The sequence below is a fragment of the Peromyscus eremicus genome, chromosome 16_21 (genome assembly GCF_949786415.1).
Source record: "Peromyscus eremicus chromosome 16_21, PerEre_H2_v1, whole genome shotgun sequence".
NCBI classification, from domain to species: Eukaryota; Metazoa; Chordata; class Mammalia; order Rodentia; family Cricetidae; genus Peromyscus; species Peromyscus eremicus.
Window position 1 is genome coordinate 5287166 of NC_081432.1, and position 15095 is coordinate 5302260.

Below are 15095 nucleotides of genomic sequence, written 5' to 3' on the forward strand. Positions count from 1 at the left end.
TCAGAGGGGACCCCGGTGCTGTGGCTCTGCCCTCAAAGGGTCCAGGGTTTTTCCATGTTTAAAAGATTGCTAAAAACGAACAGGGCTCAGCTGGCAGAGTGCTGGTCTAGCATGCTTGAAGCCCTGGGTTTGAGCCCCAGTACTGCATAAACTGAGCACAGGGATGCACATCTGTAATCCCAGTGCTGGGGATCTGGACACAAGTGGATCAGGAGTTTAAAGTCATCCTTAGATGCACAGGGAGTTCGAGGTTAGCCTGAGCTACATGCCAACCTGTCTCAAAACAAACAAAGTCCCGCGGCAGAATCTGTGGTTGGCAGAGACCAAAGTGTTTCCAATCAGCCCTCCTCAGAAAAAGCCTTGTAGAGGAAACCTCTCACACACCCCTCCCAACATCCTCTGCAAAGATACCACCATTATACCCATTTGACAGGTAGAGAAACTGAGACTGTGAATGGTTACAACCACACAGCCAGTGAAGGGTAGCGCTGGGACTTGAACCCAGACCCCAAACACTATCCTTCCTATGACCCAGATGTGCCATCTCTGGTTCCCTAGAAACACCGACGCTCTCCTGCAGGGAGGTTGGTGACACTCTGGCAGCGGGAGACTGGCATGCTGCCACCCCCACCATGTCAGCAATTGCTTCCCAGCTCTCCTGGGCAGACAGAGTGCAGCCCAGGGCTTGTGGACATGGCCTTGGGTAGGAGGGGGGTGTCAGCATGCAGAGCGTGGCTATGGGCGGGGACAGTGACTCTCCTGGTGGCCTCAGCCTCGTTCCTTTTCCTGTAGATCCTGCAGGATTACTACTATCGGGGCTATGACGACGCTGTTTCATACCTGCGGAGGCTGAGTGAGTAGCTGGGGCCTGGGGAAGGGAGGGAAGGGGTGGGAATGGAATTCTGGGTAGAAGACTGTTCCTTAGGTATAGCCAAGAAAGCTGGGCACGAGGGGACCCGGCAGCCTGCCCTGCCCTAGACAGGCCACTGTGGCTGTGGGCTGACATGTGGGTCAGTGCTCAGGCTATTTCTAAACACACATTTATGAAATTCAAAACAAAGCAGCTCGGCTGGTAGAGTGTTTGCCTGGCATGCCCAAAGGCCTGGGTTCAGCCCCCAGCGTTGTGTAAGACAGGGGTGGTGCGTAAGTCGATGCTGCCACTCAGAGAAGGCTAGAGGGTCAGAAGTTCAAGGTCATCCTTGGCTATAGCTTCTTCCAGGCCAGCCGGGGTGTGACTGGTTACATTTGAGTGACATTGTAACCAGTGAACCAAAGGGAAGAGCCCTTGTCCTTTGCTGGTTTGGACCCAGCCCAGGTCTCCTGTAGTCTTCATCAGATGAACAGAAAAAGTACAGAGGAGAACGCTCAGGCTCCGTGAAGGTGTGGCGAGCACCTGTTCTCAGGGTTACCTCCTCAGAATCTGGTTTCAGGTGGAGGGAGTCCAGGGCAAAGGGCGCTTACCAAACCTGGCCCAGCCTTCTCATGTGATCTCAGGGTAGTTGCATAATTTTCTATCAAAGTCTCCTCGAACACTCGGTGTCGTGCCTTTGAGTTCCAAGCATTCCTTATTCTGATAAGCCTACACATCTCTGTGACTTAAAAAAAGATACCTTGGGAAAAGAAATATTTCGGGGTGAAACTCGGGGTTGAATGATATGTTCTATAATATATACTGTAACGTACACTAGAAATACATTCTTTCTTCATATTGGCTTCCTGCCTTCTCCAGCTCCCTTACCTCTTCCTTACTTTCTCCTGGGTCCTTACTGCCACCCAGGCATCCAGGGACTTGAGAAAACAGAATGATGGGAGGGAGGGAGGGAGGGAGAGAGAGAGAGAGAGAGAGAGAGAGAGAGAGAGAGAGAGAGAGAGAGAGAACCCAGGGTTTTGGAAACAAGTAGTTCCCAGCCCCACCCCGAAGCTGTGTGTCTGGGAAAAATCACTTCTGCCCTCTGAGTCTCACTGCTAGTTTTATAAAGAAGGGCTTGTACCCCAGCTCCTGACACCTTCATGCTACGGAGCTTTCAGTAATGAATCTCCTGGGGCCTCAGTTTCCCCATCTGTAAAGGTGGGGGGGGGGCAATGGTAGTGACTACCTCCGAGAGTTTTACTGTGAATACGAAAGGCACATCCATGGTGGTTTCACATCAGAGTCATGCACCCCTGTTTCTCCCAGAGCCTGAGGATGAGGGGGTTGGCCAGTATCCTTTGGCCACCAGCTGGGGAGCCCTCCAGTCTCTCCTGGGTGATGGTGTTTGTCGGGGACTTGAGGTCAGGAAGATCCTACGATTTGATACTTAGATTTGGGAGGCGACTCCCACCTCTCTGCACCTGGGTCACAGCTTAACTACCTTCGCAGGTGCCTGTCCCCCTGCCAAGGAAGCCCAGGTTCGTCCCAGGCTCCTTGTGATGTGCACACCTCCCACCAGGTGGCGCCAGCGCACACGCACGAGTCCCTTCCTCCCTCACGCCAGGCCTCTTGGATTTTTCTGTTGGCACCGGATGTGATCAGGAGCTACTGGGAGATTCCCGCTGGTACCCAGAGCCTCACTATGAGTTCCTACCCGCCACTTGGAAGCACTCAGATTGCTTATTATTGCGGGGGAGGCAGTCATCACACCCTGGACCCCACCCCCTTTCTCCCCTCCCTCCCTTGCAAAAGCTCTCATCCACCCAGTTATTCCCGCAGTGGAAGCCGCTGGCCCAGGATCAACCCCGTGGCATAAAAAACCAGGAGGGAGCTGAAGGATGCCAGTCTGCACCCAGCTGTGGCCAGCAGACACACACACACACACACACACACACACACACACACACACACGAGGTCCTCCTACCCATGCACCACCCCTCACCCCCAAGGTTTTCTGGAGAGGCTGGGGCTGAGGCTCAGAGTGCTGGCCTAGCACGCATGAAAACCTAGATTTAATTTCCAGTACCTTATAAATCCGACAGTGTGGTACATGAGGTAATCGCAGAACTGGGGAGACAGGAGCAGGGGGACCAGAAGCTCAAGGTCATCCTCGGCTATATACTAAGTTTGAGGCCAGGCCAGCCTGGGCTACATGAGACCTTGTCTCAAAAAAGAAAACAAAAGTTTCCTGGAGCCCTTTTATGATCCCCCACCTTCCCTCACTTCCTTATTACCAAATCCCCCTTAATCTGTCCTCTGTCCTTACAGTCTCTTCCCTCTGCCCCACCACAGCTGGTCACATAACGGATTTATGTAGATTTTGCACACACCCCATAGTAGACTATGAGCGTATCAAATATCCAATCTGATGTGCTATGGTTTTCCTAGACGCTGTGTACCTTGACTCTCCCAGCAAGAGGGTGATTTTCCCGAGGGTGGAAGTGTACTGCCAGATAGAGGTCGCCCTTGGCCATGAGCCCCCAGCTCAAAATCAGCCGAGCCTCCCAGCCCAGAGGGGCCACCATGAAGACTCCTCACAACCCCGTGTACAGGGGGCTCCCAAAGAGGAAAGAAAGGGTGGCCATTCTCCAGCCTCCCCGCCAGTGCTGACACCGGAATCCAGGGCCAGGGGGGTTGGGGAGTCACCCCAGGCCACCCCAGCCCCACCCCAGCCATGCCCAGTAATGAGGTCGGGGCTGCCCACTGGTCCCAGTGACATTTGCCCAATGAATCTTCAACCTCCAAACCTGAAGCAAGGAGTGAAGGGCGGCCATGAACTGGACTTGGCCACCGACCATGGCCAAGGCACAAAAAACCTGCTGCCGGTGTTGCACACCTCACCGTCAGCTGCAGACACACACAGCTCAAAGGCTGGATCCCCAATGCCTGCTACAGCGCCTGAATCCCTCGGTCATTCTGGACTGCTGCTCAGACACTCCCATGAAGCCACTGCAGCCCCTGGAATTCTGCCCTCCAGGCCTTCACCACCACCTGCCCTGCCACCTGTGGAGGAGCTGGGCCCAGAGCAGCCCACAGGTGTGACTCCACCTGCCCTGACCCTTAGGCAAGCAATTAACGATGTGGGACCGAGAAACACCAGTTGGTTGGATTAGAGTCATGCACCACCATTGACTGGATAAAATCAAATAAACCTTAAAAATATAAACCAGTCAGTGGTGGTGCACACCTTTAATCACAGCACTCAGGAGGTAGCAGGCAAATCTCTTAGTTCGAGGCCAGCCTGGTCTACAGATCGAGTTCTAGGACAGCCAAGGTTATACAGAGAAACGGTCTTGAAAAAAAACAAACAAGCAAATAAATAAGTAAATAATTTAATATTGATATTAAAGACTTTACTATAGTAAGCCATCTATATTTAGAACTCACACAATTTATACAAATGTTTAACTGACAAAAATAAACACATGAGCCCCCAAATTTGATCTCCAGAACCCACATAAAACCTGGGTACAGCAGCTCATGTCTGTACACGCTAGCACTGGGGTCTTGAAGGCAGGCAGATCCCTGGAGCTCACTGGCTGGTGAGCCTAGGCAGATCAGTGAGAAATTCTCTCTAAAAAATATAATTGAGGGGCTGGAGAGATGGCTCAGCAGTTAAGAGCACTGGCTGCTCTCCCGGCACCCACATGGCCTCTGGCCTCAGAGTTCACTGCACACATATGTACACAGACATATATACCAGGCCTTTTCTTTTAGGCCACCAGCCAGCTCCCAAGTCGTGATATGGAGACTTCCTTTTTTTTTTTTTTTTAAGATTTATTTATTTATTATGTATACAGTATTCTGCCTGCATGTATGCCTGCACACCAGAAGAAGGCACCAGATCTCATTACAGATGGTTGTGAGCCATCATGTGGTTGCTGGGAATTGAACTCAAGACCTCTGGAAGAAGAGCCAGTGCTCTTAACCTCTGAGCCATCTCTCCAGCCCAGAGACTTCTTACTAGTGATGAATGCTCAACCTAGCTTAGGCTTGTTTCTGGCTAGCTCTTTTAACTTAAATTAACCTGTTTTCTCTTCATCCACACTTTGCCTCAGGGCTTTTTACTTTTCTTTCCTTCTGCATATCTTACTTTCACTGCTTCTTATGTCTGCTGCCTGGCGGCCGCCTGGCTTAGGACCCCATACATCCCCCTCTCTTTTCTCCTCCTCCTCTTCTTTTTTTTCCCCTTCTCCTATTTATTCTCTCTGCCCAGCAGCCCCACCTGTCCCTCTCTCTCCTGCCTAGCTATTGACCCTTCAGCTTTTTATTAGACCAATCAGGAGCCTTAGGTAGGCAAAGCGAAATGAAGTGTAACACATCTTTACATAATTAAACACATATCTTTATGTTGTTAAACAAATGCAGCATAAACAAATGTAACACACCTTCACATAGTCAAATATTCCACAACAGACATGCATGTAGGCAAAACACACATACACATAAAATTTAAAACATAGTTAAAAAAAAAAAACCACTATGTTTGCTGGGTATAGTCTTTAATCTTAGCACTTTGGAGGCAGAGGCAGAAGGATCTGTGAGTTCAAGGCCAGCCTGGTCTACAGAGCGAGATCCAGGACAGCCAGGACTACACAGAGAAACCCTGTCTCAAAAAAAAAAAAAAAAAAAGAAAAAGAAAAGAAAAAGAAAAAAGAAATTATAAAAACTGTTTTTCTTGACATCTCACTATTGTGTCTCTGGCTGTCCTGGATCTCGCTGTGTAGCCCAGGCTGGCCTCGAACTCACAGAGATCCACCTGGCTCTGCCTCCCGAGTGCTGCGATTAGAGGGACGCTGTGCCACATCTGGCGTCTTTGCTGTCACTTGTTACTTACAAAACGACCCAGTACCCCCTACCTGCCATCCCCCTCACACCTCCGTGTGTTCACTCCAGCTGCAGGGCCTCCCGCCTCTTCACGGCTGACCGGCTCAGCAGCACCGGGCACCAGGAAGCAAGCCCCGCAGAAGCCTCTGCTGTAAGTTTTTCCTTCCTCAGGACATGTTCTTGCCCTTGCTGGGGGGAGGGGCCCAGCAGAGTGAGGTTTCCGCCTTTAGGCTGCCTACGCAGCACCCAGCTCTTCTAGTCTGTGGGGCAACAGGCTACCCTTCACACCCTCTCCTGTCTCCCCCAGTGAGGCGCCACATGCCTATTGATGGGGTGATGCCATCCCACTGCCTCCCTCCCGCACACACTGGATGCTCCCTGCTCTAGGGCAATGGGAGTGTGTGCACTCCTGGTCCGGGGTCTCGTTTTGGGTGACGCCACAGCTGGAAAGGCCTAACAGGCACACCATCCTAGCCTCAGGTAGTCCCAATGGTGTGATGGACTCTCGAATCTCCCTTTCGAAGCTGGCATGGTGGTGCATGGCTCGAACCCCAGCACTGCAACCTTGCAGTGGATGAAAAGGATTGAGAGGGCTGAGCACAGGCATGCCTGCGTTCATTGCTCGCTGCTCTTGACTGATGATGTGATGAGACCAGGCTGCCCTCACTTCCTCTCAGTGGTGGACTATAACCTGGAAGAGTAAGCCAAATAAACCCTTTCTGCCCTAGGTTGCCTTTGTCAGGGTGCTTACCACAGCGGCAGGAGCCCCACCGAGAGAGAACGCCTCGGTTGTCTGGGTTGTGCAAGGCACACTCTCCATCATCTCTGCAGGCGTGACAGGCCTGGAGAGCTGTGGTTTTTAAAGATCCCTGGGAACTACATTTCCCAGAATCCCTTGCTGTTTGGGTAACAGTTGGATTGGCCAGTGGAAGACAACCCCTGCCCCTCTTCAACTTTGTGTTTTAGAAAAGCAGGGTTGAAATATTCTGTTCTTTTGTTCTATTGTTGGATCTGGGTCTCACTCCATAGCCCAGGCTAGCAGTGAGCTGGGAACCCTTCCTCTGCCCCCCGAGTTCCGACACAGAGGTGTGTGCTATCGTGCTCTCGGGCATTCTTCCTTAGACATTTGTATTTTGTTTCACATCAAACTTAAGATGTACCTGTACCCCCATTACATATAATTTTATCTCTACAACGGGGGTGTGTGGCTGGAGAGATGGCTCAGTGGTTAAGAATACAAACTGTTCTTGAATAGGACCTGACCTGAGTTCAGTTCCCAGCACCCACATTGGGCAGCTCACAGCAGCCTGTAGCTCCAACTCCTGGGAATCGGCTGCCCTTTTTTGGTCTCCAGGAATGCACACTTATGTATAGACACACATACACATACATAAAAAAATAAATCTTAAAATGTCTTTGACAGTATGTGTTATGTTTGTGTGACTTTAACCTCTTTGCATCCATGTTTAGTAGGTACAAGGTTGAGCTCTGTTTGTCTCCTTGGCCTGTTATTGCCCAGATAAATGGTTAAGGATAACCAGAAATGTTTGCTGGGGACTCCAGCCTTGGCCAGTGCCACAGTCTCCTGAGCTGAGGCAGGACTCTGATGATGGCAGACGCTGTTCATGCCATAACAAACCACCTCCTTGGTTCTTTGCCCAGGGACAGTCCTGCTGTGGATTCAAACAGGACAAAAAAGATGTTCAAGAAGAAACAGAAGACAAATGCCACCAGAGAATGCTTCCAGAGAAACCCTCGGTCCAAGAAGCCAGCTAGCAAAATGCAGTAAGTGTCCAACAATTGTGATTAATGGACAGAAAGTCCCTGCTGTGCCGGGCAAGCTCAGAGCTTACAGCTAGGACATCTAGGCTCTCTGACTCTCCATTTTCTGACCTGCAAAGCAGGGGTGACCTGGCTCATAAGCCTGTGAGGGGACAGTGCAGGCCACCCTGTGAATGGGAAGCCATTCAAGAAGAGCAGGTGGAAGGGCATCATGGGTCCAGGACACCTGCAGCTATGGGAAGCTTCTGTGCTTTCCGGCTTTTTTTTTTTTTATTTTAATTTTTATTATTTATTTATTTTTTAATTTTTCGAGACAGGGTTTCTCTGTGTAGTTTTGGTGCCTGTCCTGGATCTCACGCTGTAGACCAGGCTGGCCTCGAACTCTCAGAGATCCACCTGGCTCTGCCTCCCGAGTGCTGGGATTAAAGGCATGTGCCGCCACCACCCGGCTAGAACTCACTGTGTAGACCAGGGTGGCCTCAAACTCACTGTGCAGCTAAAGCTGACTTTGAACTCTCGATCCCCTCCTGCTTCCAGCTCTCCTCTCCGGTCCTGGAATTATGAGCATGTCTGGCTTATGTCACTCTCTGACAGCAGACACCTTACTTGTTTGCTTACAAGCACTCTCTAGTGCATTCGGTAGAAACTTTTATTGATTTTATTGACATTTATTTATTTACTGTTCGCACTTGTGCACATGCATGAGTACGTGCCACAGAGGTCAAAGAACATTGCTCTGGCGTCGGCTCTGACCTTGTCTTCTGTGGGTTCCCGGGACCGAATGCGGGGTGGCAGCCTTGGAGACACACACCTCTAACCACTGAGCCATCTCGCTGACCCCGTACTTTCCTTCCACATCCCTCTCGGGTTCACGAACTCGTGTTTTATGCAGCTGTCCAGTAGTTCCTCTTCTCGCGTATCTGCGGGACCCGTCGACTCAGAACTGGCTGCAGAAGGTGTCTAGACCAAACGAGTTAGGCATCTGCCTGTTCAGGGGGCCAACGTGCAAGGTTCCCTCGTGATTGTTGCACCCACAGCAATGTTACCCAGGAGCTGGTGGGACCCCCCAATCTTTGGGTCCAGTTGGGACCCCCTGAATAAGGAACTGTGGTCACCACGTAAATAAATAAATATAACTTTGAAATTAAAACAGCAACGAAACCTATCCATGAAGATGCAAATCTACACCACACTTACCTCTGAGGTGGGCTCCGAAAAATCTTGTCATTTCCCAGAGAGGGCAAGCAGCTACCCTGGGGTCACACAGCAGGTGAAATGGCTTGGAACTCTAATTGCTCTTCCTGTTTCCCTTCACGAATGCGTCCTTGGCTTCTGGAATCCAGGTCTGCTCCTTGCCCACTGGACTTTCCTGTACTCTCCACTTCTAAGACAGTTTGGGTCACCTACAAGCCTCATCCCAACCGGATCCAAGAATACAGCTGCCCTGAGGTATGGATTCCCTCTGGGTGTCTCCGAAGGGTGACCTTGCCTCTCCTGTCCTGGAGGGCTGTATCAACCTGGAGCATGTCCTCGGACCTCATTTCTGCCCTTCCCTCCCTTCCTGGCACAGCCAATAGTTAACTCTAGTGAATTGTGTGTTAAGAGGACAGCTGGGGCCGGGTGGTGGTGGCGGCAGTGCACGCCTTTAATCCCAGCGTTTGGGAAGCAGAAGTAGGTCATCTTTGTGAGTTCAAGGCCAGCCTGGTCTATATAACAAGTTCAAGGCCAGTCAATACTACACAGTGAGACCCTATCTCAAAACCAAAGAAGGAAGAGAAAGAGAGAGAGAGAGAGAGAGAGAGAGAGAGAGAGAGAGAGAGAGGCAAGATGGGATCCTGGAGGAGGTAAAGGCACACACCTTCAATCCCAGCACTCAGGAGGCAGAGGCAGGTGGATCTCTGTGAGTTTGAGGTCAGCCTGGTCTGTGTATCAAGTTCCAAGACAGCCAGGGCTGCATAGCAAGATTCCGTCTCAGAAAAACAAAACAAAACAAAATGAAGAGAGCTGAACAGAAGCACACAGATAACCTCCAAGAATACCCATATGTGTAAGATCCACCTGCGTCCATGCCCGGCATTGTACACCAACCACACAGCTGAACTGAGCAGGAACTCCACCCCCACCTCCCTGGAAAACAAGTACCAATTAATCTTTTATAAACTGAATAACATTTCAAACACCCTTTAAATCACTTCCTCATGGGGAACCCCCTTTGCAGAGCAGCTAAGGGTCTGGGATAATAAAGTGAACCCCTAAACTGGCTTTCGGGATGATCCTAGATCCCAGGTTTTGATCAAGTACCACAGAGGGACACTGAAAAGGAGATCACGGTGGAACTAAGGCCAGGATGTCCTAGTTGGGGGGACGCTCGAAATGATGACTCTTTGTCTTTTCTTGGGGAATAGGTGGACAGAACTCCTAGGCTGAAGCAGGAGAGACCTCAGTGACCTGGAGCCCAGGTCCAGCCTCCCACCCAAGGCAGCTGGTCTTGGGACCAGGGGACGCCCTGAGCCACCCAGCACTGCAGTGTGTTTCTTTGTTTGAAGAGTCTCCAGCCCACTGCAGTCTCCATTTATCATCCCTGGGACCCCCTCCCCAAGCTGTTCTCTGGGATCCCCCAAGGGAGGGACCTGACCAGCATTCTGGGCTTCAGGGTGTTTTCAACTCCTCCCCCCTGGAACTATATGGCTCAACCATGCAGACTAGCAGCCATGGACTTTCCGAGTCGTGGAGCAGCAGTGAAAGATGTCAAGGACCAAATGTCCCTTCCCCCAGCACCAGTGAGGGCAGAGTGTCTTTCACGCGGCTGTCACCGTGACCCACAAGGAAGACATCCTCAGCCTCCTTGGGTGATGCTTTGGGAGACATGTAAAATTAAACATCTGCACTCAAGCTGGCATGGCACAGCAGCCCCAAAATGGTTTGTTCAAGTTCACCGTGAGGGGTAAATGAGAAAAGCAGTTTCTTGGAGACCTGCATTCCTGAGGTCACCAGCCAAGCTCCTAGTGTGTATGGTTCTTGTTAATTCCACCGGGCAAGAATAAGACCATTGCCACAATTTTTGAGCTAAATTTGAAGCAAACTTTATTAAAAAACAGGCCAGGACGATGGGTACTGGCCAGGTCCATATCTGGGATTTCCAGAGAATGTCCATGAATTACCTTAGTTCAGTGTAAAACACCCAAGGCTACAGACTTCCCACCTTCGTCCAATCATGGGCAAGCATATGTCCAGACACACCCCCTGCCTCGTGTGATCAAGCACATCCTGTGCAGTTGGGGCAACCAACCTTGTTTACAGAAGTGGAAACACATGGCTTGTTACCTTCCATAAACAGCAGCCCCCAGCACTTCAGGAAGTTATCTGTCCTTGGGCTGGTGGGGCTTACAGGTTAGAGACATTTGTGTTTTATACATCTCTTAAGCACAGTAACTTAAACTTAAGACATAACTTTAGCCCTCACACTCCAGGTCTCCAGCAGAACTGATGCAGATCCTGTGAGAACACTGAATGAAAAAAAAGAGAGAGATAAAAAGGAGCACGTGACTGCTCCTCGCTATGGTAGGGGAGAAGGTTGATAGTGGATATACAGGAGAAAACAGCCAGAGGCATCTGGAATAGTCCAGAGTGAACACGGCCTTGATCCAAGCTGTGAGGAGATGGGAAGGGGAGAGAGAACCAGGAGCCAAGAGGCCAAAAGGACCCTGTAGCCCAAATGTCTGGATTATATAGGAAAGAGCAGCTGGGGGAAGGTATCCCAGCCCCTGGATTGGAGAGTTCAGGGTAGGGGGCAGGGTATGCCAGCCAGGTATACCCAGGTAACAGGTAGGGACTGAGGGATGCTGGGAGACCCTGGCAGCCAGCATCTGCTTTGATACATTAGTAGGCACCTCAGCCCTTTGTTCCGGGTTTGAGGCCTACCAAGTACAACCTCGGGTTGAAGCAGACCACAGGCTCAGCTGACATGAAGCACAGATACATCAAAGCCTGAGCAGACTGGGCTTGCATGCTTGCCCGTACCCCGTGCCTGCACCCCGTGCCCGCACCCCGTGCTTGCCTGCACTCCATGCCCGCACCCCGTGCTTGCCCGCACCCCATGCTTGCCCGCACCCCCTGCCTGCCCTTCTCTGAGTCTCTACAAACACTGACTGTGGGAAGGATGACTTGGTTTGCCTAAGTCTGCTGTGAAGACTCTCCTGAAGCTTGCTGCAAGGTGGAGTCGCTCTGGCTAGGATTCAGAGGACGGGCCTCACTACAAACCTCAACATTTCCAGGCTGTCCAGCGGAAGATGTGCCCCCACGGCTCCCTAGAAAGGAAACCACCCGAGTCAGGCCCAGCAAGGAGGCCCAGGCTGCCCGCAGGCTCCAGCAGCATTTGCTTAACAAATACTCAAATTCAAAACGGAGAACCAACACTGATGCTCAGCCGTAAGTTGGACTTGGCCACTGAGGACCCAGGGGTAAACGTAAGCAGAGAAAGGGGGACCCTGTGACAAGGAGGCCTTGGAGGAGCCTAAACGTTACAGTCATTTCAGGGAACAAAACGGGCTTTTGAAAAGCAAGCAAAGAATCAAGTCCAGAGAGGGAACAGGAGTTCAAGGTCATCCTAGGTTACCCAGTGAGTTAGGGACCAGTTTGCTCTACATAAGACTCTGTCTCCAATGTGACCGCCTCCGCACCACCCACTGCCAACCTAAAATCGAGACCCCTGGTGTCTGGCAGGGATGCTCTGGCTGATCCTTTGGTATAAGCCATGAGGGGCGGGAGCTGGAGTTTGGCATGTGGCCACAGGTCCCCAGGACATAACTTTCATCTAAGTGCGAGGACCTTCATCTACAGGAGAGTCCTTTTCAACCCAGAAATAACAATTCCCGGGCACAGGGTACTGAGCAGCCATTAACAACTGACTTCCCTCAGAGCGAGTAGTCAAGCCCAGACGCTTCCAACATCACCATTATCCCAAGGATCCTGGGCCCCTTGCAGACTCTCTTGGCTTGTGTTCATTTCTCCTGTTTTGAGGTAATGGAGAAAGATCTTTGTTCTAGTTCCAGGCTTGGCAGATGAAACACAGGACAGCTTGTGAGTGAAACTCTCAGGTAAACACTGAACAATTATTTTTATGGCAGTATGTGCCCAAAATTATAGTCATTTACCTGAAATTCAAATTTGCTGGACAGACTGTATTTTCATTTGCTAACTCTGGTAAATTTAATTAGTCCCTTTAATCTCTTCTTCCTCTTATTTATTTCTTTGTTTTCTTTAAGCATAGGGTCTTATTATGTAGTCTTAGCTGGCCTGGAACTTACTAGGTAGCCCAGGCTGGCCTTGAACTCACAGAGATCCACCTGCCTTTGCCTCCAGAGTGCTTGGATTAAAGGCCTGGGCCACCACATCTGGCCTTTCCTTTTTCTATCAACACACTCAGGGACTGATTTCTGTTTGTAGACCAGGTCTTACATAGCCCAAGCTGAACTGGATATTGTTGGGTCTCAAAGAAACCCGGGACAAATAGCTAACAGAGGTGCCTATTTAACATATCCAAGTGGACTCTGGCCAGTCTCCCTTAGTCCCTACTCACAAGTACCTGTTACAAAGTCTTCCTGGCTGGCATACCCTGCCCCCTACCCTCTCCAGTCCCTGAGCATTACCCCCTAACCCCCAGCTGTTACTGGTATAAGTTAGTTTAAATTGGATGGTCATGCTGTTTGAGTGGTGGCGCATGCCGGTAGGACTTCCTGAAGGAGGCGGAGGCAGGAGGATCACAAGTTCGAGGCCAGCCTGGGCTACACATTTGACATACAGAACATCCCACAGCACCCAGCTTCTCTGATTCCTATATAACCCAGCCATTTTGGCTGTCTCCTCTTGGTCCATGCTCTCTCTTGGTCTCTTAGTCCGTGGCTCCTCTTTTGGTCCGATGTCCCCCGCTCCTCATCTCTTCCTCTCTCAACACCCACACCACCCCGCCAAGCCCTGCTCATGCCCCGGTTCAGTCTGCGGGGCATGTTCAGTCTGGGCTCTTTCACATGCCTCAGGCTGTTCTCTCCCTCATGTCTATAATCAACCTTCTCTCTCATTTTTTCATTCAGACATGTAGCATAGAAGGGCCTCTTGCCCCATCAACGTCTACGCACAGTCACATTCAGCTTCATGGGCTATTAAAAAAGAAAGATGGCTGACCCAGTCTCTGTGCCTCTCACCTTGACATTCACAGGGTTGTAGAAGTCACAAGGGCAATGCCTCATTCCCAGCATTGCAGATGGGAAGCCTGGGGCTCCTGACCGCCCAACCTATGACCCATCTGTTACTGTGACGTCACGGTGTCACCCCAAGGATGGACCACATGAGAAATATCCAGAGAGAACCCAGGGCAGGGGACAAGGAGGCTGAGCCCCCCTATCAAGCAGGCCTGCTTGTCCTGGATGGGGCAGAATGGTGGTCGTCCTTCATCTACTGGATGGGAGCAGACATTTTGTTTCCATTGGATAGGGCAAGGGGTGGTCATCTAGCTTCTCTAGAAAGATCCAGATCACACTCGGAGAAAGTCAGCATCTTTATTGGTTCAAACAACACAGTACAAAAAAGAGACTTGGATGCCAGCATCTGGAACTCATACCTAATACTCTACCACCCGGAAGGTCCTCACTGATAAGAAACTATGTCCAAGGTTTGGAAATGACTCAGTGTTTCAATGTGAGCTGCTCACAACCACCTCAACTCCGGCTCCATGAGATACAGTGCCCTCTTCTGGCCCCTGTGGGCACTGCACTCATGTACACGAACCCACACACACACATAATTTAAAAAGAAAACAAAATCTTTAAATAAAAGAAACGGTACAGTTGGATGTAGTGGCATATTCCTGTAATCCCAGCTATTGTTAGGCAGAGCAGGACTGCCTCAAGTTCAAGGCCAGCCTGGACTATGTATGACACTGATTGTCTTACTGATAAAAATAATAAAGAAAAATAAATTATGTGCAAAAGGTTCCTGACCCTCATCTCAAAACTTAGTTCTTGCACGTCAGTGACACATCCCTGAATACTGCCTAAAATAAACCTATAAGGAGGTCACCAAGTGCCAATAAAAACACCTTGAAGCAATTAAAAAAAAAAAAAAAAGACGATTTTAGTTGAACTTCCTGAAAGGCTGCCTCAGGCTCGAGGCTGGTCCCACCTGAGAGCCCAGGCCTCCCTACCTTCATTCTGTCCCTCATCCATAGTGCCTGCCATGAGCCTGACGTGACCACCGATAGTCTCCAAGGCTAACAAGACTCGGTCGGCCATCTAGGCTCTAATACCCTCCCCCACGGTCCCCGCCTTCCTGCCACCGGCCCAGGGAGTCAGTGGCCTTATTGCCTAAGTGTGAGCACGGACATGTGAGAAACTGCCCATCTGAGTCACTGGCCAGCTGGGTGGAAGGCAGGGCCTTTTGCACCCACACCTCACAGTTGTGCAAATAGACACACCCACAAGAGGGAGCCATCTGGAGACACTTCACAGCCATCAGCGGGGAGCATGCCATCACGTCCACAGTGTGCAGAAGGGCAGGATAAAGACTGCATGTCCTAGGCATG

At 50.6% G+C, this 15095-nt stretch overlaps 1 protein-coding gene across 1 annotated transcript in view; it reads left to right on the forward strand.

Moving 5' to 3' along the window:
- Pnpla1 (patatin like phospholipase domain containing 1) overlaps positions 1-9100 on the forward strand; it is a 35845-nt gene extending 26745 nt beyond the window's left edge. Inside the window, exons 5-10 of the mRNA XM_059243882.1 lie at positions 793-853; positions 3299-3946; positions 5807-5888; positions 6136-6138; positions 7400-7522; positions 8863-9100. Coding sequence (XP_059099865.1) covers positions 793-853; positions 3299-3946; positions 5807-5888; positions 6136-6138; positions 7400-7522; positions 8863-9100 — 1155 coding nt within the window. The remainder of the gene's footprint in view (positions 1-792; positions 854-3298; positions 3947-5806; positions 5889-6135; positions 6139-7399; positions 7523-8862) is intronic.
- The last annotated feature ends 5995 nt before the right edge of the window (positions 9101-15095 follow it).